Raw genomic sequence first — 26,105 nt, 5'->3', positions numbered from 1 at the left:
TTCACTATCATGTGGTATGACCTGATTAGATACACAGATAATGAGATGAATTGTCCTGTATACTATATCATTTAATGTATGATTATATGTTGTTTATTGTTTATCATAGACTTCCGTGAAAAAGGCTTTAAATTAGCCGAAACGTTGGAGATAATCTGTTTATTAAGACCGGTAGTGAATAAATCCACTTTTTCAAATATAAACATTTGTCTGTTTTTGAGTGCCAGAGGTTGTAAAAATATATATTCAGTTTCTTTTTCCTCTGAGCACCACCCTACTATATGGAGTGCGCCCCTCCTGCTCTGAATATATTGTGATTTTTTGAGAGGGCAGCACCTTGGAATTTTTTCTATAATGGCATTTAGCACACTTTCATATGGCCAAGTGGAGGCGGATGAAATTATTTCTCGTGTTAATATTCCTGGGGAGTTTTTACACACTCCGGTTGAAGAGATTCGCACTAGAGATTGGGAACGTGAACTCAAGAAGAAAACAGCACTTGAATTACACTATGTGACTTTGGCAGAATATCATAAGGTGAAGCGCATACCTCGGGGATTACGCGTTTCTCTACGCCCGACCCTATTTTCAGAGAAACCAGATTTTTGTTCTAAGTTTGAAGGTATTCTCAATAAGTGCTCCATGGATATTATGATTTTAACCATAGAATATCTTCAGAAAGAGATTTCTGAGATAGAGAAGCAATTGGAGGTTACTCACCAACAACTGCGTGATACACTTTCTACTGAGAAATTTGATGGTATGAAACAAAAAATTGAGAAAACTATTGAGGACTTCAGAAATCAACTACAGGACAGGAAACGTTTAAAGTTTTTACGAGATACAGAAGACTACCATCGCAAAACTGTATACAGATGGCGTGATAATAACACCCAGAGGGATCGTCGACAATTTAGACGTGGATATTCCACTGCCTCCTCCAGCTCCGATAATGACTCTAACCCTCGTGATACCTTTCCTTTTTTAGAGCAAAGGCGAGGTCGGTCCAACAGAGGCCGACGAGGAGGGGCTCCGGAACCAGTCGACGTCAACTCCAGAATCAGAACTCGGTCTCAGGTAGGGACCAATTGGTCTATAACATCTCCTCATACAATCTCTCACCATCTGAACTAACTGTCCTACAAAAGGGACTTTCCTTCTGTCCCACTCCATCATTCAATGAGTTCCAACTTTATCAGGAACTTCAACGTTTCTTCAGAAATCTTAGATTGAAAGTACATTTTTCTACGGCTGAAACCAGTGACCGCAGTTCGAATCTTACCTCTGATATAACACAAAGTGCATTCAGTCTCAGTGATCTTAATTTGTCTGTACCTAGTAACTACAATCCGCCTAAATCAAACCACCCGGTGGAGACATACATCTCGCTGGTAACACAGGACATTCAGAATAAATGTACTCAAATTGGTCAGGGTCTTATTCCCATTAAGAGAAATTGCACCCCCCTTGAAAAGAGAGCCTTGGACAGTCTGAAGAACAATAAGTCTATCACCATTAAACCGGCTGACAAGGGGGGTGCGATTGTTGTTATGGACACTTCGTACTATAATACTATGGTTTTTCAACATTTGAATGATCACGTGACCTATTTACCTGTGGATAGAGATCCCACTTCAGAGATCTCCCGACAGATCCAACAGTTGATTAAACTGTACAAGGAACAAAACGTCATTGACTCTAAACTTGGTGAATTTATGTATAATATGCATCCGGTAACTCCGGTTTTCTATGTGTTACCGAAAATTCACAAACATTTAACACGTCCTCCAGGAAGACCTATTGTAGCGTCCACTGATTCTTTATTGTCACCAATAGCTAGAACAATTGAAAAAATTCTAACCCCTCTATTGACACACATTGCCTCCTTTATTAAAGACACTACTGACTTTCTACAGTATCTTAAGTCAATGGGTACCTTACCTCAGGGATGTTTACTCGTCACCATGGACGTGAATAATTTGTACACTAGCATTGATCACACTAGAGGTCTACATGCTATTCAATGGTTTCTGGATACATATACCGACTTTTCTGTGAGACAAAAGGAATTTTGTTTGACTATGTTAGATCTGGTTTTATCCAAGAATTTTTTTATGTTTGCCGATCAGTTTTTTCTCCAGAAGGTCGGGACCGCTATGGGGTCGAATGTCGCGCCTCCATATGCAAACATCTTTATGGCATTTTTTGAAGAAAAATTTGTTTACATTCATCATTTATATATCCAACACGTAGTATGTTGGAAAAGATTTATAGATGATGTTTTCTTGATATGGAGAGGCGACGAGTCATCCCTTACACAATTCTTTCAGGATCTAAATTGTTTGATACCCAAGTTGACATTTACTATGGTGAAAGATCCCCAGAAAGTGAGTTTTTTGGATACACTGGTGATTTTGAAGGAGGATGGGACACTAGACATTGATCTATATATAAAAACCACTGATAGAAATAGTCTATTGGAATTTTCAAGCTGTCATCCAAGTCATGTAAAAAGATCTTTACCGAAGTCACAAATTGAACGCATTAGACGCATCGTCACCAGACCTGATGTGTTGCAACAACGTATTCATGAGATGCAAACAAAATTTAGGGCACGGGGTTACCCCCCCTCGGTTCTTAATAGAGCCACGGATCAACCTGATATACGTTCCCAAAAGACGAAGAGAGTGGCCTGTGTAACCACCTATCACCCTTACACCAATTTTTTGAAAGGCCCCATTTTGGAACATTGGCCATTACTTCATAAAGCCTATCCCACTATCTCTGAATTCAGGATACCACCCCTATTATGTTATAAGAAGCCACAAAATATTAGGAACATTTTAGTGAAAGCAGATGTGGGCAGTGATAGGAGGGATTTGAGGCAAACCACACTTATGACACAGAGAAGGGGTACATTTCCGTGTCTACATTGTTCACAGTGTTCCAACGTTACCAAAGGAGAAACCTTCTCACATCCACGATCAGGAAAATTGTTTCCCATAAAAGGTTTTTTTACATGCGACTCTACTCATGTCGTTTACTTGATCAAATGTCCTTGCGGTCTCGGATATGTTGGAGAGACTACCCAACATATCCGAGACCGCATCTCCAAACATAAGTCTACTATTCGGTGTGGTCGTACATTACTACCGATTCCCGCACACTTTATATCAGCAGGACACTCGATATCTCAATTGAGGTTTCAAGTTCTTGAGAGTATCCCTCTACTGAGACGGGGTGGCAATAGAGTCGCGAAACTGAAAGAAAGAGAATCCTTTTGGATTTTCACACTTCAAACTCTCCATCCCCTGGGTATGAATAGGGAGTATGAGGTACTTCCCTACTGAAATTCAACTTTAGATTTATTCTTGTGTTGTATCATAGTATAATCATGTTTCTATTTTTTTCTAGATGCCTTCTTGATTCGAATATTATTCAACTTGATCTGTTTCCTTACTTGAGAACACGTTTCCTATACTATATGTTGCTATATATAATATGTGTATAATCATTGTTGATAAGGATTATATTATAACAATATTTTGATGTCGTTCCCTTCCTTTTTCTTCAGTCTGATTGGTCTCCTTAATAGATTTTCTCTATTTTCTCTCTTCTCGCATTTCTCTAGCCTGGGTCTTCCAGTACACTGGCTTATGGGTGTCGTTTCCCTTTTTTTCTTTTCCTTTGGACCAGGTGGGTTCTTAGTATATAAGTCAGATTTATTGTGCTTTAGTATTATTTATTCAGCTTATGTTTGTTAGTACCGTACTCTGGTATTCCCCAGACATCACTTTTTCTCACAGATTATTCTGGTTAGTTACCGCTCACTACACTAGGGGGCGCTTGTCACAAGGCTGATTAATTATCTGTAGTAAATTCATTGAATCACGTTGTACCTACAGCAGTTCCCCCTGCTGCCTTCTGCGCATGTGCTAGCTTTCACTTTCACATTTACTTCATACATAGCACTTGCTATGACCGGAAGTGACGTATCAGCGTTCACTGCATTTATATCCACTTTACGGCACCTCTTTCACTCCTGGCCCATACACACACCGGTCTCCTGAGGACGGACATGCATTAAGGTATTTATATTTCTATCTTACATCTTCTACCGCCACCCAGTCCTCCTGGTATTAGAGCGATGTTCTGGTTTGTTGTAAATAGGATTGGCTGATTCCCCTTAGACTGCCTGTTCACTTATCCAGGATTCAGGTATTATATGAATTACAGTGTATGGTATTCACCCTGGCGTTTTTTCATAGGTTATAGCTACTCACTGACTGCACGTGGCTCTTTTGTTTCTGTTTCTTTTTCTTTTTTTCTTGTTCTGAAGCCTCCATGATGTCCATATGGTTTATTGCTGCTGGGTTCACCCATATATTTCTCTCATATTCCTTTATCTACTCACTTATTTCTGGTGATTTTTTTTCCTTAGGATTTTTCACTATCATGTGGTATGACCTGATTAGATACACAGATAATGAGATGAATTGTCCTGTATACTATATCATTTAATGTATGATTATATGTTGTTTATTGTTTATCATAGACTTCCGTGAAAAAGGCTTTAAATTAGCCGAAACGTTGGAGATAATCTGTTTATTAAGACCGGTAGTGAATAAATCCACTTTTTCAAATATAAACATGAGATCAGGTGACTGACTTGGCCATTCAAGAATATTCCACTTCTTTGCTTTAATAAACTCCTGGGTTGCTTTGGCTTTATGTTTTGGGTCATTGTCCATCTCTAGTATGAAACGACGACCAATCAGTTTGGCTGCATTTGGCTGGATCTGAGCATACAGTATGGCTCTGAATACCTCAGAATTCATTCGGCTGCATCTGTCCTGTGTCACATCATCAATAAATACTAGTGACCCAGTGCCACTGGCAGCTATGCATGCCCAAGCCATCACACTGCCTCCGCCGTGTTTTACAGATGATGTGGTATGCTTTGGATCAAGAGCTGTACCACGCCTTCGCCACACTTTTCTCTTTCCATCATTCTGGTACAAGTTGATCTTGGTTTCATCTGTCCAAAGAATGTTCCTCCAGAACTGTGCTGGCTTTTTTAGATGTTTTAAGCAAAGTCCAGTCTAGCCTTTTTATTCTTGATGCTTATGAGCGGCTTGCACCGTGCAGTGAACCCTCTGTATTTACTTTCATGCAGTCTTCTCTTTATGGTAGATTTGGATATTGATACCCCTACTGTTGTGAACTCTATTTTTAGGCTCCCTCTAGTGGTCACAAGCGGTACTGTGTAGTGTTGTCTTTCTGCAGGTTGGCTGCATCAGCTGGTTCATTATCTTGGTTGGTTTCCTATTTAGCTCACCTGCATACTCAGTTCCTTGCCTGCTATCAAGGTATTCAGTGCTCTTCAGATTCCTTGTGATTACCTTGCTCCCAGCCTCTCCAAGACAAGCTAAGTTTTTGTCCGTTCATTTTTTGATTATCAGCATTCATTATGTTTCTTGCTAAGATGTGATCTCCTTGCTTGCTGGTTGCTCTAGGGGACTGAGTTTCTCCCCCCACACCGTTAATTGGTGCGGGGGTTCTTGAAATCTCAGTGTGGATATTTTGTAAGGGTTTTTACTGACCGCACAGACCCCTTTACTATTTTCTGCTATCTAGTATTGGTGGGCCTCATTTGCTGAATCTGTTTTCACCCCTGTGTATGTGCCTTCCTCTTACCTCACCGTTATTATTTGTTGGGGGCTTCTATATCTTTGGGGATTATTTCTCTGGAGGCAAGAGAGGTCTTTCTTTCTCTCTAGGGGTAGTTAGTTCCTCAGGCTGGCTCGAGACGTCTAGGATTTTTAGGCACGTTCACCGGCTACTTCTAGTGTGTTTGGATAAGTTCAGATTTGCGGTCAGTCCAGTTTGCCACCTCCCTAGAGCTTGTCCTATGTTTTTTACTTAGCTGGAGTAATTCGTGATCCGCAGCCACTAAGGATCATAACAGTATAGCAGGCCAAAAAAGTGTTTAATGCATCGCAGAAGTGGGATAAAAAGAAGACCTGAGTACATTTTTTTTTCCCCTCCCGCTTTTCCTTTGCTGCAGTCTGTTTAGCTTCTTTCATCCCCTTGAACTCTGGGTGGTTTTGAGCTCAGCTGCAGACATGAATGTTCAGACTCTGACTTCTAGTGTGGATCATCTTACTGCACGGGTGCAAAGTATTCAGGATTTTGTTATTCATAGCCCTATGTCAGAACCAAAGATACCCATTCCTGAGTTGTTTTCTGGAGATAGATCTAGGTTTCAGAATTTTAAGAATAATTGTAAGTTGTTGCTGTCTCTGAGACCTCGTTCCTCTGGTGATTCCGCTCAGCAAGTTAAAATTGTTATCTCCTTGTTGCGTGGCGACCCTCAAGATTGGGCCTTCTCTCTGGCGCCAGGAGATCCTGCATTGCTTAATGTAGATGCATTTTTTCTGGCTCTTGGACTGCTTTATGAGGAGCCTAATCTTGAGAATCAGGCAGAAAAAGCGTTGCTGGCTATCTCTCAAGGTCAGGATGAAGCAGAGGTGTATTGTCAAACATTTCGGAAATGGTCGGTGCTTACTCAATGGAATGAGTGTGCCCTGGCTGCAAATTTCAGAGAAGGTCTTTCTGAGGCCGTTAAGAATGTTATGGTGGGGTTTCCTGTTGTGAATTAGACTTTTTTGGCTCCCTCTTGTGGTTACTATTGATATGACTCTAAGATTTCCCTCCCTCAGTTTACACCCAGCTGGGTCGTTACTTCAGGGGCGTTGCTATATAAACCTCCTGGAACCTTAGTCCAGTGCCTGGCATCGGTGTTATCAGACACATTCTGTTTGCTGGTCCTGGTTCGTGCAAAATTAAGCTAAGTCTGCTTCTTTGTTTTTTGGGTTATTTGTTTGCTATCATTTTTGTCCAGCTTGTACTAAATGTGATTCCTGACCTTGCTGGAAGCTCTAGGGGGCTGGTGTTCTCCCCCCGGGCCGTTAGACGGTTCGGGGGTTCTTGAATTTCCAGTGTGGATATTTTTGATAGGATTTTTTGCTGACCATATAAGTTATCTTTCTATATTCTGCTATTAGCTAGTGGGCCTCTCTTTGCTAAATACCTAGCTCATTCTTATGTTTGTCTTTTCCTCTTACCTCACGGTTATTATTTGTGGGGGGCTTCTATCCAACTTTTTGGGGTATTTCCTCTGGAGGCAAGAAAGGTCTTTCTTTTCCCTTCTAGGGGTAGTTAGCTCTCCGGCTGGCGCGAGACATCTAGGATCAACGTAGGAACGTTCCCCGGCTGCTGGTATTTGTGGTGCTAGGATTAGGTATATGGTCAGCCCAGTTACCACTGCCCTATGAGCTGGTTTTCTGTATTTACCGACTTAGCATTATTCCTGAGACCCTCTGCCATTGGGGTCATAATAGTATGCCAGGCCAACATTGAATGTTTAAAGCATTGCAGAAGTGGGATAATAAGAAAGGAAATTCTGAGTTTTTTTTTTTTTTTTTTTCTCCTTCTCTTCCTCCCCTTTACCTTTGAGTGGCTTGTGCTTGCTGCAGACATGAATGTCCAGACCTTGATTACAAGTGTAGACCAGCTGGCAGCTCGTGTGCAGGGTATACAAGATTTTGTTACCAGTAGTCCTATGTCTGAACCTAAAATACCTATCCCGGAATTGTTTTCTGGAGACCGATTTGGGTTTAGGAATTTCAAGAATAATTGTAAATTGTTTCTTTCTCTGAGACCCCGTTCATCTGGAGATTCAGCTCAGCAAGTTAAAATTGTTATTTGTTTTTTGCGGGGCGACCCTCAGGATTGGGCTTTCTCGCTAGCGCCAGGAGATCCGGCATTGGCGAATATTGATGCGTTTTTTCTGGCGCTCGGATTGCTTTACGAGGAACCAAATCTTGAAATTCAGGCAGAAAAAGCCTTGCTGGCTATTTCTCAGGGTCAGGATGAAGCTGAGGTGTATTGCCAAAAATTTCGGAAATGGTCCATGCTTACTCAGTGGAATGAGTGTGCTCTGGCCGCAAATTTCAGAAATGGCCTTTCTGAAGCCATTAAGAATGTGATGGTGGGTTTCCCCATTCCTGCAAGTCTGAATGATTCTATGGTGCTTGCTATTCAAATTGACCGGCGTTTGCGGGAGCGCAAAACCGCTAATCCTCTGGTGGTGTTGTCTGAACAAACACCTGATTTAATGCAATGTGATAGAATTCAGACTAGAAATGAACGGAAAAATCATAGACGTCAGAATGGGTTGTGTTTTTACTGTGGTGATTCTACACATGTTATATCAGCATGCTCTAAAAGCCTAACAAGGGTTGTTAGTCCTGTCGCCATTGGTAATTTGCAACCTAAATTTATTTTGTCTGTGACTTTAATTTGCTCTTTGTCTTCTTACCCTGTTATGGCGTTTGTGGATTCAGGTGCTGCCCTGAGTCTTATGGATTCTGTCATTTGCCAAGCGCTGTGGTTTTGTTCTTGAACCGTTAGTAAATCCTATTCCTCTTAGAGGTATTGATGCTACGCCATTGGCGGAAAATAAACCGCAGTTTTGGACACAGGTGACCATGTGCATGACTCCTGAACATCGGGAGGTGATTCGTTTTCTTGTTCTGCATAAAATGCATGATTTGGTCGTTTTGGGTCTGCCATGGTTACAGACCCACAATCCAGTCTTGGATTGGAAGGCAATGTCTGTGTCAAGTTGGGGCTGTCAGGGAATTCATGCTGATTCCCCGCCGGTGTCTATTGCTTCCTCTACTCCTTCGGAAGTTCCTGAGTATTTGTCTGATTATCAGGATGTATTCAGTGAGTCCAGATCCAGTGCTCTGCCTCCTCATAGGGACTGTGACTGCGCCATAGATTTGATTCCAGGTAGTAAATTTCCTAAGGGAAGATTATTTAATCTGTCAGTACCTGAGCATGCCGCAATGCGTTCGTATATCAAGGAGTCTCTGGAGAAGGGGCATATCCGTCCATCCTCTTCCCCTCTTAGCGCGGGATTCTTTTTTGTGGCCAAGAAGGACGGATCTTTGAGACCTTGTATTGACTATCGGCTTCTGAATAAAATCACTGTAAAATTTCAGTATCCTTTGCCTCTCTTGTCGGACTTGTTTGCCTGGATTAAGGGTGCCAAGTGGTTCACCAAGATAGATCTTCGTGGTGCGTACAACCTTGTGCGCATTAAGCAAGGTGATGAATGGAAGACTGCATTTAATACGCCCGAAGGTCATTTTGAGTACTTGGTGATGCCTTTTGGGCTTTCTAATGCTCCCTCAGTATTTCAGTCCTTTATGCATGATATTTTCCGGAAGTATCTGGATAAATTTATGATTGTTTATCTGGACGATATTCTGTTTTTCTCTGAAGATTGGGACTCACATGTGGAGCAGGTCAGGATGGTGTTTCAGGTTTTGCGTGAGAATGCCTTGTTTGTTAAAGGCTCAAAGTGTCTCTTTGGAGTACAGAAAGTTCCCTTTTTGGGGTTTATTTTTTCCCCTTCTGCTGTGGAGATGGACCCAGTCAAGGTCCGAGCTATTCATGAGTGGACTCAACCCACGTCAGTTAAGAGTCTTCAGAAGTTCTTGGGTTTTGCTAACTTCTACCGTCGTTTTATCGCTAATTTTTCTAGCGTTGTTAAACCTTTGACGGATATGACCAAGAAAGGTTCTGATGTTGCTAACTGGGCTCCTGCAGCCGTGGAGGCGTTCCAGGAGTTGAAGCGCCGGTTTACTTCGGCGCCTGTTTTGTGCCAGCCTGATGTCTCACTTCCCTTTCAGGTCGAGGTGGATGCTTCTGAGATTGGGGCAGGGGCCGTTTTGTCACAGAGAGGCCCTGGTTGCTCGGTAATGAGACCATATGTGCTTTCTTCTCTAGGAAGTTTTCGCCCGCTGAGCGAAATTATGATGTTGGCAATCGGGAATTACTGGCCATGAAGTGGGCATTTGAGTGGCGTCATTGGCTCGAGGGTGCTAAGCATCGTGTGGTGGTCTTGACTGATCACAAAAATTTGATGTATCTCGAGTCTGCTAAACGCTTGAATCCTAGACAGGCCCGCTTGTCATTGTTTTTCTCCCGTTTTGACTTTGTGGTCTCGTATTTACCAGGTTCAAAGAATGTGAAAGCTGATGCTCTTTCAAGGAGCTTTGTGCCTGACTCTCCTGGAGTCACAGAACCTGTTGGTATTCTTAAAGAAGGAGTTATTTTGTCAGCCATTTCTCCTGATTTGCGACGTGTGTTGCAGAGATTTCAAGCTGGTAGACCTGACTCTAGTCCACCTGACAGACTGTTTGTTCCTGATAAGTGGACCAGCAGAGTCATTTCCGAGGTTCATTCCTCGGTGTTGGCAGGTCATCCGGGAATTTTTGGCACCAGAGATCTGGTGGCTAGGTCATTTTGGTGGCCTTCCTTGTCACGGGATGTTCGGTCATTTGTGCAGTCCTGTGGGACTTGTGCTCGAGCTAAGCCTTGCTGTTCCCGTGCCAGCGGGTTGCTCTTGCCCTTGCCTGTACCGAAGAGGCCTTGGACACATATTTTCATGGATTTCATTTCTGATCTCCTGGTGTCTCGGGGTATGTCTGTCATCTGGGTGGTATGTGATCGCTTTTCAAAAATGGTCCATTTGGTGCCTTTGCCTAAGCTGCCTTCCTCTTCCGATCTGGTTCCTGTGTTCCTTCAGAATGTGGTTCGTTTACACGGCTGTTGTGAATTCTGTTTTTGGGCTCCCTCTGGTGGCTACTGGTGGTACTGGTTGACTTTGGTCTTGTGTTTCCAGTGCACCTGTTTTCATCAGGAAATTGGGAGTTTCCTATTTAGTCTGGCTTCTCAGTCACTCTAGTGCCGGCAATCAATGTTACCAGAGCATCTCTGTTGCTTGCTACCTGCTCCAAGTCTGCAATTCAGCTAAGTTGAATCTTTGGCTTTTTTTGTGTTTGTTTTGTCCAGCATGCATTTATATTTCTTGTGCTGCTGGAAGCTCTAGTGATCTGAAATTACTACTCCGGTGTCATGAGTTGATAACGGAGTTAAGGTAGTTTCAGGATGGCTGCTTAGGGTTTTGAGGTAACCGCGAAGTCCTCTTTTGTATTTTCATCTATCTAGTCAGAGGGCCTCACTTTGCTGAAACTATATTCATACTGCGTTTGTGTTTTCCTCTTACCTAACCGTTATTACATGTGGGGGGCTACTATAACTTTTGGGGTTTCCCTGGAGGCAGGTCTGTGTATTCCTCTTCTAGGGGTAGTTAGCTCTCCGGCTGGCGCGAGGTGTCTAGAGATCAACGTAGGCACACCCCCTGGCTACTTCTATTTGCGTGTTAGGTTCAGCATCGCGGTTACCTGAGATACCATCTTCCTAGAGCTAGTCCGTTTTTGCCCATGTCCCTGCCATTGGGAATCATGACAGTATTGCCGGCCATAATGTATTAAAGGTATTGGCTAAAGAAGGAGAGAAAAAAGAAGTTTCTGACACTTTTTTTTTTTTTTTTACTCAGAGGTTCTGTCTAGCCATAATTGCAATCTGTTTTTTTTTTCCTCTCCTCTTAACCCCTGAATGGCTCAGACCTCTGCTGTTGAGAAATGGATATCCAGGGTTTAGCTTCAAATCTTAATACTCTTGCCTCTAAGGTTCAAAATATCCAAGACTATGTTATACATGCTACTATGTCTGAACCCAAGATCCCTATACCTGAGTTCTTTTCTGGAGATAGATCTCGCTTTTTGAATTTTAAGCATAATTGTAAATTGTATGTTTCTCTGAGATCTCGCTCCGCTGGAGACCCCGCTCGCAGGTTAAAATTGTTATTTCCTTGTTGCGGGGTGACCCCCAGAATTGGGCATTTGCATTGGCACCAGGGGATCCTGCGCTGCTTAATGTGGATGCGTTTTTCCTGGCACTGGGGTTGCTCTATGAGGAACCTAATTTGGAGATTCAGGCTGAAAAGGCCTTGATAGCCCTCTCTCAAGGGCATGATGAAGCTGAAATATATTGTCAAAAATTTCGAAAATGGTCTGTGCTTACTCAGTGGAATGAGTGCGCCCTGGCGGCGAATTTCAGAGAAGGTCTCTCTGACGCCGTTAAAGATGTCATGGTGGGGTTTCCTACGCCCACAGGTCTGAATGAATCCATGACTATGGCTATTCAGATTGATCGGCGTTTACGGGAGCGCAAACCTGTGCACCATTTGGCGGTGTCTTCTGAGCAGGCACCAGAGATTATGCAATGTGATAGAATTCTGTCCAGAAGTGAACGGCAGAATTATAGGCGTAAAAATGGGTTGTGCTTCTACTGTGGCGATTCTGCTCATGTTATATCAGCATGCTCTAAACGCACAAAAAAGGTTGATAAGTCTTTTGCAATTGGCACCTTGCAGTCTAAGTTTATTTTGTCTGTAACTTTGATCTGTTCATTATCAACTATTACTGTGGATGCCTATGTGGATTCTGGCGCTTCTTTAAGTCTTATGGATTGGTCCTTTGCCAGACGTTGTGGGTTTAGCCTAGAGCCTTTGGAAGTTCCTATCCCTCTGAAGGGTATCGACTCCACACCTTTGGCTAGGAATAAACCACAATTCTGGACACAAGTGACTATGTGTATGACTCCTGACCATCGGGAGGTGATTCGCTTCCTTGTGTTGCATAACTTGCATGATGTCTTAGTGCTTGGATTGCCATGGTTGCAAACTCATAATCCAGTCCTTGACTGGAAAACAAGTTGGGGATGTCAGGGGGCTCATGGGGAAGTACCTTTGGTTTCCATTGCTTCATCTACTCCCTCTGAAATTCCGGCATTTTTGTCTGATTATTGTGATGTTTTTGAGGAGCCTAAACTTAGTTCTCTCCCCCCTCACCGGGATTGCGATTGTGCTATAGACTTGATTCCGGGCAGCAAGTTTCCCAAGGGTCGTTTGTTCAATCTATCTGTGCCTGAGCATGCTGCTATGCGAGAGTATATTAAGGAGTCCTTGGAAAAGGGACATATCCGTCCATCCTCATCCCCTTTAGGAGCAGGTTTTTTTTTTCGTGGGTAAAAAAGATGGCTCTCTGAGGCCCTGTATTGATTATCGCCTGTTGAATAAGATTACAGTCAAATACCAGTATCCTTTGCCACTATTGACTGATTTATTTGCTCGTATTAAAGGGGCAAAGTGGTTCTCTAAGGTTGATCTTCGGGGTGCGTATAATTTGGTGCGGATTAAGCAGGGAGATGAGTGGAAAACTGCATTTAATACGCCCGAGGGCCATTTTGAGTATTTGGTAATGCCTTTTGGTCTTTCTAATGCTCCTTCAGTCTTTCAGTCCTTTATGCACGATATTTTCCGTAAATACCTGGATAAATTTATGATTGTGTATTTGGATGATATTTTGATTTTTTCGGATGACTGGGAGTCGCATGTTCAACAGGTTAGGAAGGTTTTTCAGGTTTTGCGGTCCAATTCTCTGTTTGTAAAGGGCTCAAAGTGTATCTTTGGGGTTCAGAAGATCTCCTTTTTGGGGTATATTTTTTCCCCTTCTTCTGTTGAGATTGATCCTGTCAAGGTTCGGGCTATTTGTGATTGGACGCAGCCTACTTCCCTGAAGAGTCTTCAGAAGTTCTTGGGCTTTGCTAATTTCTATCGTCGATTTATAACTGGGTTTTCAAGTGTTGCTAAACCTCTGACTGATTTGACTAAGAAGGGTGCTGATGTTGCCAATTGGTCCTCTGCGGCTGTGGAGGCCTTTCGGGAACTTAAGCGCCGCTTTTCTTCTCCCCCTGTGTTGCGCCAGCCTGATGTTTCGCTTCCTTTTTCATGTTGAGGTTGATGCTTCCGAGATTGGAGCGGGGGCGGTTTTGTCGCAGAAAAGTCCAGATTGCTCAGTGATGAGACCATGTGCATTCTTCTCTCGAAAGTTTTCGCCCGCCGAGCGAAATTATGATGTCGGTAATCGGGAGCTCTTGGCTATGAAGTGGGCATTTGAGGAGTGGCGTCATTGGCTTGAGGGTGCTAGACATCAGGTGGTGGTCTTGACTGATCACAAGAATCTGATTTACCTTGAGTCCGCCAGGCGTCTGAATCCTAGACAGGCGCGCTAGTCATTGTTTTTCTCTCGGTTTAATTTTGTGGTTTCATACTTGCCGGGCTCGAAAAATGTGAATGCAGATGCTCTTTCTAGGAGTTTTGAGCCTGACTCCTTTGGTGATTCTGAGCCTACGGGTATCCTTAAGGATGGAGTGATTTTGTCTGCTGTCTCCCCAGACTTGCGACGTGCTTTGCAGGAGTTTCAGACTGATAAGCCTGATCGTTGTCCGTCTGGGAGATTGTTTGTTCCAGATGAGTGGACCAGTAGAGTCATCTCAGAGGTTCATTCTTCTGTGTTGGCGGGCCACCCTGGAATTTTTGGTACCAGAGATTTGGTGGCCAGGTCCTTCTGGTGGCCTTCCCTGTCTCGGGATGTGCGTACCTTTGTACAGTCTTGTGATGTTTGTGCTCGGGCCAAGCCTTGCTGTTCTCGGGCTAGTGGATTGTTGTTGTCCTTGCCTATTCCGAAGAGGCCGTGGACGCACATCTCTATGGACTTTATCTCGGATCTCCCGGTTTCTCAGAAAATGTCTGTCATTTGGGTGGTGTGTGACCGTTTTTCTAAGATGGTTCATTTGGTACCCTTGCCCAAATTGCCTTCTTCATCGGAGTTGGTTCCTTTATTTTTTCAGAATGTGGTTCGCTTACATGGTATCCCGGAAAACATCGTGTCTGACAGAGGATCTCAATTTGTGTCTAGGTTCTGGCGAGCGTTCTGTGCCAGGATGGGCATTGATTTGTCTTTTTCATCTGTGTTCCATCCTCAGACTAATGGCCAGACGGAGCGAACTAATCAGACCTTGGAGACGTATTTGAGGTGTTTTGTGTCTGCTGGTCAGGATGATTGGGTCGCCTTTTTGCCGTTGGCAGAGTTTGCCCTCAATAATCGGGCCAGTTCTGCTACTCTGGTTTCTCCTTTCTTTTGCAATTCAGGGTTTCACCCTCGTTTTTCGTCTGGTCAGGTGGAGTCTTCGGATTGTCCTGGAGTGGATTCTGTGGTGGATAGACTGCACCGGATTTGGAGTCATGTGGTGGACAATTTGAAGTTGTCTCAGGAGAAGACTCAGCAGTTTGCTAATCGTCATCGTCGTGTGGGTCATCATCTCCGTGTTGGAGACTTGGTGTGGTTGTCTTCTCGCTTTGTCCCTATGAAGGTCTCTTCTCCTAAGTTCAAACCTCGGTTCATAGGTCCTTATAAGATTTTGGAGATTCTTAATCCTGTATCTTTTCGTTTGGACCTTCAAGCATCTTTCACCATTCATAATGTCTTCCATAGGTCGTTGTTGCGGAGGTACGAGGTACCGGTTGTTCCTTCTGTTGAGCCTCCTGCTCCTGTGCTGGTGGAGGGTGAATTGGAGTATGTTGTGGAGAAGATTTTGGACTCTCGTATTTCCAGACGGAGACTTCAATATCTGGTTAAATGGAAGGGATACGGTCAGGAGGATAATTCTTGGGTGACTGCCTCTGATGTTCATGCCTCTGATTTGGTTCGCGCCTTTCATAGGGCGCATCCAGATTGCCCTGGTGGTTCTCATGAGGGTTCGGTGCCCCCTCCTTAAGGGGGGGGTACTGTTGTGAATTCTGTTTTTGGGCTCCCTCTGGTGGCTACTGGTGGTACTGGTTGACTTTGGTCTTGTGTTTCCAGTGCACCTGTTTTCATCAGGAAATTGGGAGTTTCCTATTTAGTCTGGCTTCTCAGTCACTCTAGTGCCGGCAATCAATGTTACCAGAGCATCTCTGTTGCTTGCTACCTGCTCCAAGTCTGCAATTCAGCTAAGTTGAATCTTTGGCTTTTTTTGTGTTTGTTTTGTCCAGCATGCATTTATATTTCTTGTGCTGCTGGAAGCTCTAGTGATCTGAAATTACTACTCCGGTGTCATGAGTTGATAACGGAGTTAAGGTAGTTTCAGGATGGCTGCTTAGGGTTTTGAGGTAAACGCGAAGTCCTCTTTTGTATTTTCATCTATCTAGTCAGAGGGCCTCACTTTGCTGAAACTATATTCATACTGCGTTTTTGTTTTCCTCTTACCTAACCGTTATTACATGTGGGGGGCTACTATAACTTTTGGGGTTTCCCTGGAGGCAAGCCAGGTCTGTGTATTCCTCTTCTAGGGGTAGTTAGCTCTCCGGCTGGCGCGAGGTGTCTAGAGATCAACGTAGGCACACCCCCTGGCTACTTCTATTTGCGTGTTAGGTTCAGCATCGCGGTTACCTGAGATACCATCTTCCTAGAGCTAGTCCGTTTTTGCCCATGTCCCTGCCATTGGGAATCATGACACACGGCATTCCTGAGAATATTGTGTCTGACAGGGGATCCCAGTTTGTTTCCAGGTTCTGGCTATCCTTTTGTGCTAGGATGGGCATTGATTTGTCGTTCTCATCTGCCTTTCATCCTCAGACTAATGGACAAACTGAGCGAACTAATCAGACTCTGGAGGTTTACTTGAGGTGTTTTGTTTCGGCAGATCAGGATGATTGGGTGACCTTCTTGCCGTTGGCTGAGTTTGCCCTAAATAATCGGGCTAGTTCCGCTACTTTGGTTTCGCCATTTTTCTGCAACTCTGGTTTCCATCCTCGTTTTTCCTCGGGACATGTGGAGCCTTCTGACTGTCCTGGGGTAGATTCTGTGGTGGATAGGTTGCAGCAGATCTGGAATCATGTGGTGGACAACTTAAAATTGTCACAGGAGAAGGCTCAGCGTTTTGCCAACCGCCGCCGCGGTGTGGGTCCCCGACTTCGTGTTGGGGATTTGGTGTGGCTGTCTTCTCGATTTGTTCCTATGAAGGTCTCCTCTCCTAAATTTAAGCCTCGCTTCATCGGTCCTTACAAGATATTGGAAATCCTTAATCCAGTGTCCTTTCGCTTGGATCTTCCGGTTTCGTTTGCCATTCACAACGTGTTCCATAGGTCTTTGTTACGACGCTACGTTGTGCCTGTGGTTCCTTCTGCTGAGCCTCCTGCTCCGGTGTTGGTTGAGGGCGAGTTGGAGTACGTGGTGGAGAAGATCTTGGATTCTCGTCTCTCCAGGCGGAGGCTTCAGTATTTGGTCAAGTGGAAGGGTTATGGTCAGGAGGATAATTCCTGGGTGGTTGCCTCTGATGTGCATGCGTCCGATTTAGTTCGTGCCTTTCACGCTGCTCATCCTGATCGCCCTGGTGGTCTTGGTGAGGGTTCGGTGACCCCTCCTTAAGGGGGGGGTACTGTTGTGAATTAGACTTTTTTGGCTCCCTCTTGTGGTTACTATTGATATGACTCTGGGATTTCCTTCCCTCAGTTTGCACCCAGCTGGGTCGTTACTTCAGGGGCGTTGCTATATAAACCTCCTGGAACCTTAGTCCAGTGCCTGGCATCGGTGTTATCAGACACATTCTGTTTGCTCCTGTTTGCTGGTCCTGGTTCGTGCAAAATTAAGCTAAGTCTGCTTCTTTGTTTTTTGGGTTATTTGTTTGCTATCATTTTTGTCCAGCTTGTACTAAATGTGATTCCTGACCTTGCTGGAAGCTCTAGGGGGCTGGTGTTCTCCCCCCGGGCCGTTAGACGGTTCGGGGGTTCTTGAATTTCCAGTGTGGATATTTTTGATAGGATTTTTTGCTGACCATATAAGTTATCTTTCTATATTCTGCTATTAGCTAGTGGGCCTCTCTTTGCTAAATACCTAGCTCATTCTTATGTTTGTCTTTTCCTCTTACCTCACCGTTATTATTTGTGGGGGGCTTCTATCCAACTTTTTGGGGTATTTCCTCTGGAGGCAAGAAAGGTCTTTCTTTTCCCTTCTAGGGGTAGTTAGCTCTCCGGCTGGCGCGAGACGTCTAGGATCAACGTAGGAATGTTCCCCGGCTGCTGGTATTTGTGGTGCTAGGATTAGGTATATGGTCAGTCCAGTTACCACTGCCCTATGAGCTGGTTTTCTGTATTTACCGACTTAGCATTATTCCTGAGACCCTCTACCATTGGGGTCATAACAGTTTCCCACCCCTACAAGTCTGAGTGATTCTATGGCTTTAGCCATTCAGGTTGATCGGCGTTTGCGGGAGCGCAAATCTGCTCATCCTTTGACGGTATTTTCTGAACAGAGACCTGAGTCTATGCAATGTGACCGACTCTGACCAGAATTGAGTGACAAAATCATAGACGTCAAAATGGGTTGTGCTTTTACTGTGGTGATTCTACTCATGTTATCTCAGCATGCTCTAAACGTTTAAAAAAAATCGCTAAACCTGTCACCATTGGTACGATACAGCCTAAATTTATTTTGTCTGTTACTTTGATTTGTTCTTTGTCGTCCTACCCGGTTATGGCTTTTGTGGATTCGGGTGCTGCCCTGAATCTGATGGATTTGTCGTTTGCCAGGCGCTGTGGTTTTGTCCTGGAGCCTTTGGAGTTTCCTATTCCTCTGAGGGGAATTGATGCTACGCCATTGGCTGAGAATAAGCCTCAGTATTGGACGCAAATGACCATGTGCATGACTCCCGTACATCAGGAGGTGATTCGCTTTCTTGTTTTGCATAATTTGCATGATGTTGTTGTTTTGGGTCTGCCATGGCTGCAGACTCATAATCCAGTTTTAGATTGGAAAGCTATGTCTGTGTCAAGTTGGGGTTGTCAGGGAATTCATGGCGATACTCCGTTGGTGTCTATTGCTTCTTCCACTCCTTCTGAGGTCCCTGAGTTTTTGTCTGACTACCAGGATGTATTTCATGAGCCCAGGTCCAGTGCCCTGCCCCCTCATAGGGATTGTGGCTGTGCTATAAATTTAATTCCTGGTAGTAAATTCCCTAAGGGACGACTTTTTAATTTGTCTATACCAGAGCATGCCGCGATGCGGAATTATATAAAGGAGTCTTTGGAGAAGGGACATATTCGCCCATCCTCTTCCCCTCTTGGTGCAGGATTTTTTTTTGTGGCCAAGAAGGATGGTTCTTTGAGACCTTGTATAGATTATCGTCTTCTGAATAAAATCACAGTCAAATTTCAGTATCCTTTGCCACTATTGTCTGATTTGTTTGCTCGGATTAAGGGGGCCAGTTGGTTCACTAAGATAGATCTCCGTGGTGCGTATAACCTTGTGCGCATTAAGCAGGGAGATGAATGGAAAACAGCATTTAATACGCCCGAAGGCCATTTTGAGTACTTGGTGATGCCTTTTGGACTCTCTAATGCTCCTTCTGTGTTTCAGTCCTTCATGCATGACATCTTCCGAGAATATCTGGATAAATTTATGATTGTTTATCTGGATGACATTTTGGTCTTTTCTGATGATTGGGAGTCCCATGTGAAGCAGGTCAGGATGGTGTTTCAGGTCCTGCGTGCTAATGCTTTATTTGTGAAGGGCTCAAAATGCCTCTTCGGAGTACAGAAGGTCTCCTTTTTGGGATTTATTTTTTCTCCTTCTACTGTGGAGGTGGACCCAGTCAAGGTCCAGGCTATTCATGACTGGACTCAGCCTACGTCTGTTAAGAGTCTTCAGAAGTTCTTGGGTTTTGCTAATTTTTACCGTCGTTTCATCGCTAATTTTTCTAGCGTGGTTAAACCTTTGACGGATTTGACCAAGAAGGGTTCTGATGTGACTAATTGGTCTCCTGCGGCCGTGGAGGCCTTTCGGGAACTGAAGCACCGGTTTTCTTCAGCTCCAGTCTTATGTCAACCAGATGTCTCTCTCCCCTTCCAGGTCGAGGTTGATGCTTCTGAGATTGGAGCAGGGGCTGTTTTGTCGCAGAGAAGCCCTGATGGCTCTGTGATGAAGCCATGTGCTTTCTTTTCAAGAAAGTTTTCGCCTGCCGAGCGGAATTATGATGTTGGTAATCGGGAGTTGTTGGCTATGAAGTGGGCATTTGAGGAGTGGCGACATTGGCTCGAAGGAGCTAAACATCGTGTGGTGGTCTTGACTGATCATAAAAACCTGATCTACCTCGAATCTGCCAAGCGCCTGAATCCTAGACAGGCTCGTTGGTCGCTGTTTTTCTCCCGTTTCAACTTCGTGGTCTCATACCTGCCTGGTTCGAAGAACGTGAAGGCTGATGCACTTTCTAGGAGTTTTATGCCTGACACTCCGGGAGTTTCTGAGCCGGCTGGTATTCTCAGAGAGGGAGTGATTTTGTCTGCCATTTCCCCAGATTTGTGACGAGTGCTGCAGAAATTTCAGGCGGATAGACCTGACCGTTGTCCACCAGAGAGACTGTTTGTCCCGGATAGATGGACCAGCAGAGTTATTTCCGAGGTTCATTCTTCGGTGTTGGCGGGTCATCCTGGGATTTTTGCTACCAGAGATTTGGTGGCTAGGTCCTTCTGGTGGCCTTCCTTGTTGCGGGATGTGCGTTCCTTTGTGCAGTCTTGTGGGATTTGTGCTCGGGCTAAGCCTTGCTGTTCTCGTGCCAGCGGTTTGCTTTTGCCTTTGCCTGTCCCGAACAGGCCTTGGACGCACATTTCCATGGATTTTATTTCGGATCTTCCAGTATCTCAGAAACTGTCTGTCATCTGGGTGGTGTGTGATCGTTTTTCCAAGATGGTCCATTTGGTGCCCTTGCCTAAGTTGCCTTCCTCCTCCGATTTGGTTCCTCTATTTTTTCAGAATGTGGTTCGCTTGCACGGCATTCCTGAAAATATTGTGTCTGATAGAGGATCCCAGTTTGTGTCCAGGTTTTGGCGGACTTTTTGTGCTAAGATGGGCATTGATTTATCTTTTTCGTCGGCCTTCCATCCTCAGACTAATGGCCAAACCGAGCGAACTAATCAGACGTTGGAAACTTATTTGAGATGTTTTGTTTCTGCTGATCAGGATGATTGGGTGACTTTTTTGCCATTGGCCGAGTTTGCCCTTAATAATCGGGCTAGTTCTGCTACTTTAGTTTCGCCTTTTTTCTGCAATTCTGGTTTCCATCCTCGTTTTTCCTCGGGTCAGGTTGAGTCTTCTGACTGTCCTGGGGTGGATTCTGTGGTGGATAGGTTGCAGCAGATTTGGAACCATGTGGTGGACAATTTGAGGTTGTCACAGGAGAAGGCTCAGCGCTTTGCCAACCGCCGCCGCGGTGTGGGTCCCCGACTTCATGTTGGGGATTTGGTGTGGCTGTCTTCTCGGTATGTTCCTATGAAGGTCTCCTCTCCTAAATTGAAGCCTCGCTTCATCGGTCCTTATAAGATCTTGGAAATCCTTAACCCGGTGTCTTTTCAATTGGATCTCCCAGCATCGTTTGCCATTCATAATGTGTTCCATAGGTCTTTGTTGCGGAGGTATGTGGTACCTGTGGTTCCTTCTGTTGAGCCTCCTGCTCCGGTGCTGGTCGAGGGAGAATTGGAGTACGTGGTGGAGAAGATTTTGGATTCTCGTATCTCTAGACGGAGGCTTCAGTATTTGGTGAAGTGGAAGGGCTATGGTCAGGAGGATAATTCCTGGGTTGTCGCCTCTGATGTTCATGCGGCCGATTTGGTTCGTGCCTTCCACGCGGCTCATCCTGATCGCCCTGGGGGTCTTGATGAGGGTTGTTGTGAATTTGCTTTTTGCTCCCTCTAGTGGTTACTAGTTTTTTGACTCTGGTTTTTCTGTCATTCCTTTTATCCGCACCTGGGTCGTTAGTTAGGGGTGTTGCTATATAAGCTCCCTGGACCTTCAGTTCAATGCCTGGCAACGTAGTTATCAGAGCTAGTCTGCTGTGCTCTTGTCTACTGATCCTGGTTCCAGTTATATCAGCTAAGTCTGCCTTTTGCTTTTTGCTATTTGTTTTGGTTTTGTATTTTTGTCCAGCTTGTTCCAAATCTGTATCCTGACCTTTGCTGGAAGCTCTAGGGGGCTGGTGTTCTCCCCCCGGACCGTTAGACGGTTCGGGGGTTCTTGAATTTCCAGTGTGGATTTTGATAGGGTTTTTGTTGACCATATAAGTTACCTTTCTTTATTCTGCTATCAGTAAGCGGGCCTCTCTGTGCTAAACCTGGTTCATTTCTGTGTTTGTCATTTCCTCTTACCTCACCGTCATTATTTGTGGGGGGCTTCTATCCAGCTTTGGGGTTCCCTTCTCTGGAGGCAAGAAAGGTCTTTGTTTTCCTCTACTAGGGGTAGCTAGATTCTCCGGCTGGCGCGTGTCATCTAGAATCAACGTAGGAATGATCCCCGGCTACTTCTAGTGTTGGCGTTAGGAGTAGATATATGGTCAACCCAGTTACCACTGCCCTATGAGCTGGATTTTTGTATTCTGCAGACTTCCACGTTCCTCTGAGACCCTCGCCATTGGGGTCATAACAGAGGGTTCTGTGACCCCTCCTCAAGGGGGGGTACTGTTGTGAACTCTATTTTTAGGCTCCCTCTAGTGGTCACAAGCGGTACTGTGTAGTGTTGTCTTTCTGCAGGTTGGCTGCATCAGCTGGTTCGTTATCCAGGTTGGTTTCCTATTTAGCTCACCTGCATACTCAGTTCCTTGCCTGCTATCAATGTATTCAGTGCTCTTCAGATTCCTTGTGATTACCTTGCTCCCAGCCTCTCCAAGACAAGCTAAGTTTTTGTCCGTTCATTTTTTGATTATCAGCATTCATTGTTTCTTGTCCAGCTTGCTAAGATGTGATCTCCTCGCTTGCTGGTTGCTCTAGGGGACTGAGTTTCTCCCCCCACACCGTTAGTTGGTGCGGGGGTTCTTGAAATCTCAGTGTGGATATTTTGTAAGGGTTTTTACTGACCGCACAGACCCCTTTACTATTTTCTCCTATCTAGTATTGGTGGGCCTCATTTGCTGAATCTGTTTTCACCCCTGTGTATGTGCCTTCCTCTTACCTCACCGTTATTATTTGTTGGGGGCTTCTATATCTTTGGGGATTATTTCTCTGGAGGCAAGAGAGGTCTTTCTTTCTCTCTAGGGGTAGTTAGTTCCTCAGGCTGGCTCGAGACGTCTAGGATTTTTAGGCACGTTCACCGGCTACTTCTAGTGTGTTTGGATAGGTTCAGATTTGCGGTCAGTCCAGTTTGCCACCTCCCTAGAGCTTGTCCTATGTTTGTTACTTAGCTGGAGTAATTCGTGATCCTCAACCACTAAGGATCATAACACCCTACCTCCTGGAGAGTGTTGTTCACTTGGTTGGCTGTTGTGAAGGGGTTTCTTTTCACCATGGAGATTATTCTGCGATCATCCACCACGATTGTCTTCTGTGGGCACCCAGGTCTTTTTGCATTGATGAGTTCACCAGTGCTTTCTTTCTTTCTCAGGATGTACCATACTGTAGATTTTGCCACTCATAATATTGTAGCAAGTTCTCTGATAGGTTTTTTCTGTTTTCGCAGCTTAAGGATGGCTTGTTTCACCTGCATGGAGAGCTCCTTTGACCGCATGTTTACTTCACAGCAAAACCTTCAAAATGCAAGCACCATACCTCAGATCAACTCCAGGCCTTTTATCTGCTTAATTGAGAATGACATAACGAAGGGATTGCCCACACCTGTCCATGAAATAGCCTTGGAGTCAATTGTCCAATTACTTTTGGTCCCTTTAAAAACAGGGTGGCACATGTTAAGGAGCTGAAACTCCTAAACCCTTCATCCAATTTTAATGTGGATACAATCAAATGAAAGCTGAAAGTCTGAACTTCAACTGCATCTTAATTGTTTTGTTTAAAATTCATTGTGGTTATGTCTATAACCAAAATTAGAAAAATGTTGTCTCTGTCCAAATATATATGGACCTAACTGTATATATATAAAAATAAATATGTGTGTGATAGATAGATAGATAGATAGACAGATAGATAGATAGATAGATAGATAGATAGATAGATAGATAGATAGATAGATAGAACAGCCGGCAACTCCTGTGCGCATACAGTAAAATCACACCGACAGGTTACAATACAATAGATAGAATAGAAATATACACATAGTATAGGTGTGTGTGTGTGTATATATATATATATATATATATAGTGCCTTGCGAAAGTATTCGGCTCCCTGGAACTTTTCAAACTTTTCCCACATATCATGCTTCAAACATAAAGATACCAAATGTAAATTTTTGGTGAAGAATCAACAACAAGTGGAACACAATTGTGAAGTTGAACAAAATTTATTGATGATTTAAAATTTATGTGGAAATTCAAAAACTGAAAAGTGGGGCGTGCAATATTATTTGGCCCCTTTACTTTCAGTGCAGAAGTTCATTGTGGATCTCTGAATGATCCAATGTTGTCCTAAATGCCTAATGATAATAAATATAATCCACTTGTGTGTAATCAATTCTTCGTATAAATGTACCTGCTCTGTGATAGTCTCAGGGTTCTGTTTGAAGCACAGAGAGCATCATGAAGACCAAGGAACACAACAGGCAGGTCCGTGATACTGATGTGTGTATTAATCCTTTAAGGCTACTTTCACACTAGCATCGTACGACGCACGTCGCAATGCGTCGTTTTGGAGAAAAAACGCATCCTGCAAAGTTGCCCACAGGATGCGTTTTTTCTCCATAGGCTTGCATTAGCGAGACATTGCCACACGTCGCATCCGTCGTGCGACTGATGCGTCGGACCGTCGGCACAAAAAACGTTACATGTACAAAAAATTTGTGCGTCGTGTCCGCCATTTCCAACTGCGCATGCGCGGCCGGAACTCTGCCCCCTCCTCCCCGAACATTACAATGGGGCAGAGGATGCATTGAAAAACTGCATACGCTGCCCCCCTTGTGCTTATATTTCACAGTATGCGTCGGTACGACGCTAGTGTGAAAGTAGCGTAATTTAACACCTACAGCTCCAAAATTTTACACACACAATACTAACATTATTAGTGAGGGACATATACAAATCTAACGGATATGCAATGGTTTCTGTCATGATCTCTGCAGGCAGAGATCATAGCAAGCCTATAGAGGGACAAGCTCTCGGAAGATGGAACTATACTGACCATGAACTAAGCCTGCCGCGCAACTAGAAATAGCCAGGTAGCATTTCCTATTTATCGCTAGATGCCCAGCTCTGGCCTAAGACCTAAATAGCTAGCAGAGGGAAATATAAGACCTGGCTCACCTCTAGAGAAATATTCCCAAGAAGACAGTAGCCCCCCACATATAATGACGGTGAGTTCAGATGAAACAACAAACGCAGCAGGAAAATAGTCTTAGCAAATTTGAGGTCCGCTTACTAGATAGCAGAAGACAGATAGTATACTTTCATGGTCAGCAGAAAAACACTAACAAAACACCATCCAGAGATTACCTTAAACTCTGGCATTAACTCATAACGCCAGAGTAGCAATCCCTGATCAACGAGAGCTTTCCAGACACAGTAACAAAACTTCAGCTGTGAACTGGAACAAATAGGCAAAACAAAACATGGACAAAAGTCCAACTTATCTAGTAGTAGTCTAGAAGCAGGAACAAGCACTGAGAGGCATCAGATAACATTGTTGACCGGCAAGAAACCACCAGAGAAATGAGCTTAAATAGCGACACCCACTACTGATGGAACCAGGTGAAACAGGAAAGAGGATGACAAGTCCAATTCCACAAGCGGCCACCGGGGGAGCCCAGAATCCAAATTCACAACAGGTTTCCTGCATGTAAACCATGTCTCATATCCTGTCAGCTTCTGTAATGATTATGCAGAAGCCGTCAATTGAATTACCAGCTTTTCTATCTTTCTCTAAAATAGTAAGAGATATTATATAATTATATATATTATAGCGCAGGTGGTATATAGAATCTAGGGAGTCCTTAGTAAAATGGCGATATTTAGCACTACTGCGCATGCGCCGTGAAGAAATTGCCACACAGAGTGCCTCTACCAATATGGCGATATTTAGAGCTACTGCGCATGCGCCGAGAAGAAATTGCCACACAGAGTGCTCCATTGGTTTGTATGATGTCCCAGTATAGTGATGCGCTCTGGGCATGCGCAGTAAGCAGCACAGAACGCCGACTTTTGTATACAGCGTCCTCCATGAGCCTGCAGTGAGTTGCAGGTGAGCAGATATTATCAATAGCATTATGTATGTGCAATGGTCACCAATAAGAGATTAATTATTTGTAAAGTTGCAGGCAATTAAGCAAAGCTTTCTGAGAGATAAATGGAATGTGGAATTTTGGATTTTTTATTGCACAAG

At 44.2% G+C, this 26,105-nt stretch overlaps 1 protein-coding gene across 1 annotated transcript; it reads left to right on the top strand.

Annotated features, from left to right (window-relative positions):
• The first annotated feature begins 354 nt into the window (after nucleotides 1-354).
• LOC143786267 (uncharacterized) lies at nucleotides 355-23,599 on the top strand. Its single transcript, XM_077275544.1, has 3 exons — nucleotides 355-1,077; nucleotides 3,632-3,696; nucleotides 23,301-23,599. The coding sequence occupies exons 1-3, from the start codon at nucleotides 355-357 to the stop codon at nucleotides 23,536-23,538; spliced, it is 1,026 nt and encodes a 341-aa protein (XP_077131659.1). The 3' UTR covers nucleotides 23,539-23,599.
• Nucleotides 23,600-26,105: the final 2,506 nt, after the last annotated feature.

Source organism: Ranitomeya variabilis, chromosome 7 (assembly GCF_051348905.1).
Source record: "Ranitomeya variabilis isolate aRanVar5 chromosome 7, aRanVar5.hap1, whole genome shotgun sequence".
NCBI classification, from domain to species: domain Eukaryota; kingdom Metazoa; phylum Chordata; class Amphibia; order Anura; family Dendrobatidae; genus Ranitomeya; species Ranitomeya variabilis.
The sequence above is the reverse complement of the archived record's forward strand: the minus strand, read 5'-3'. Positions and strand labels throughout refer to the sequence as shown.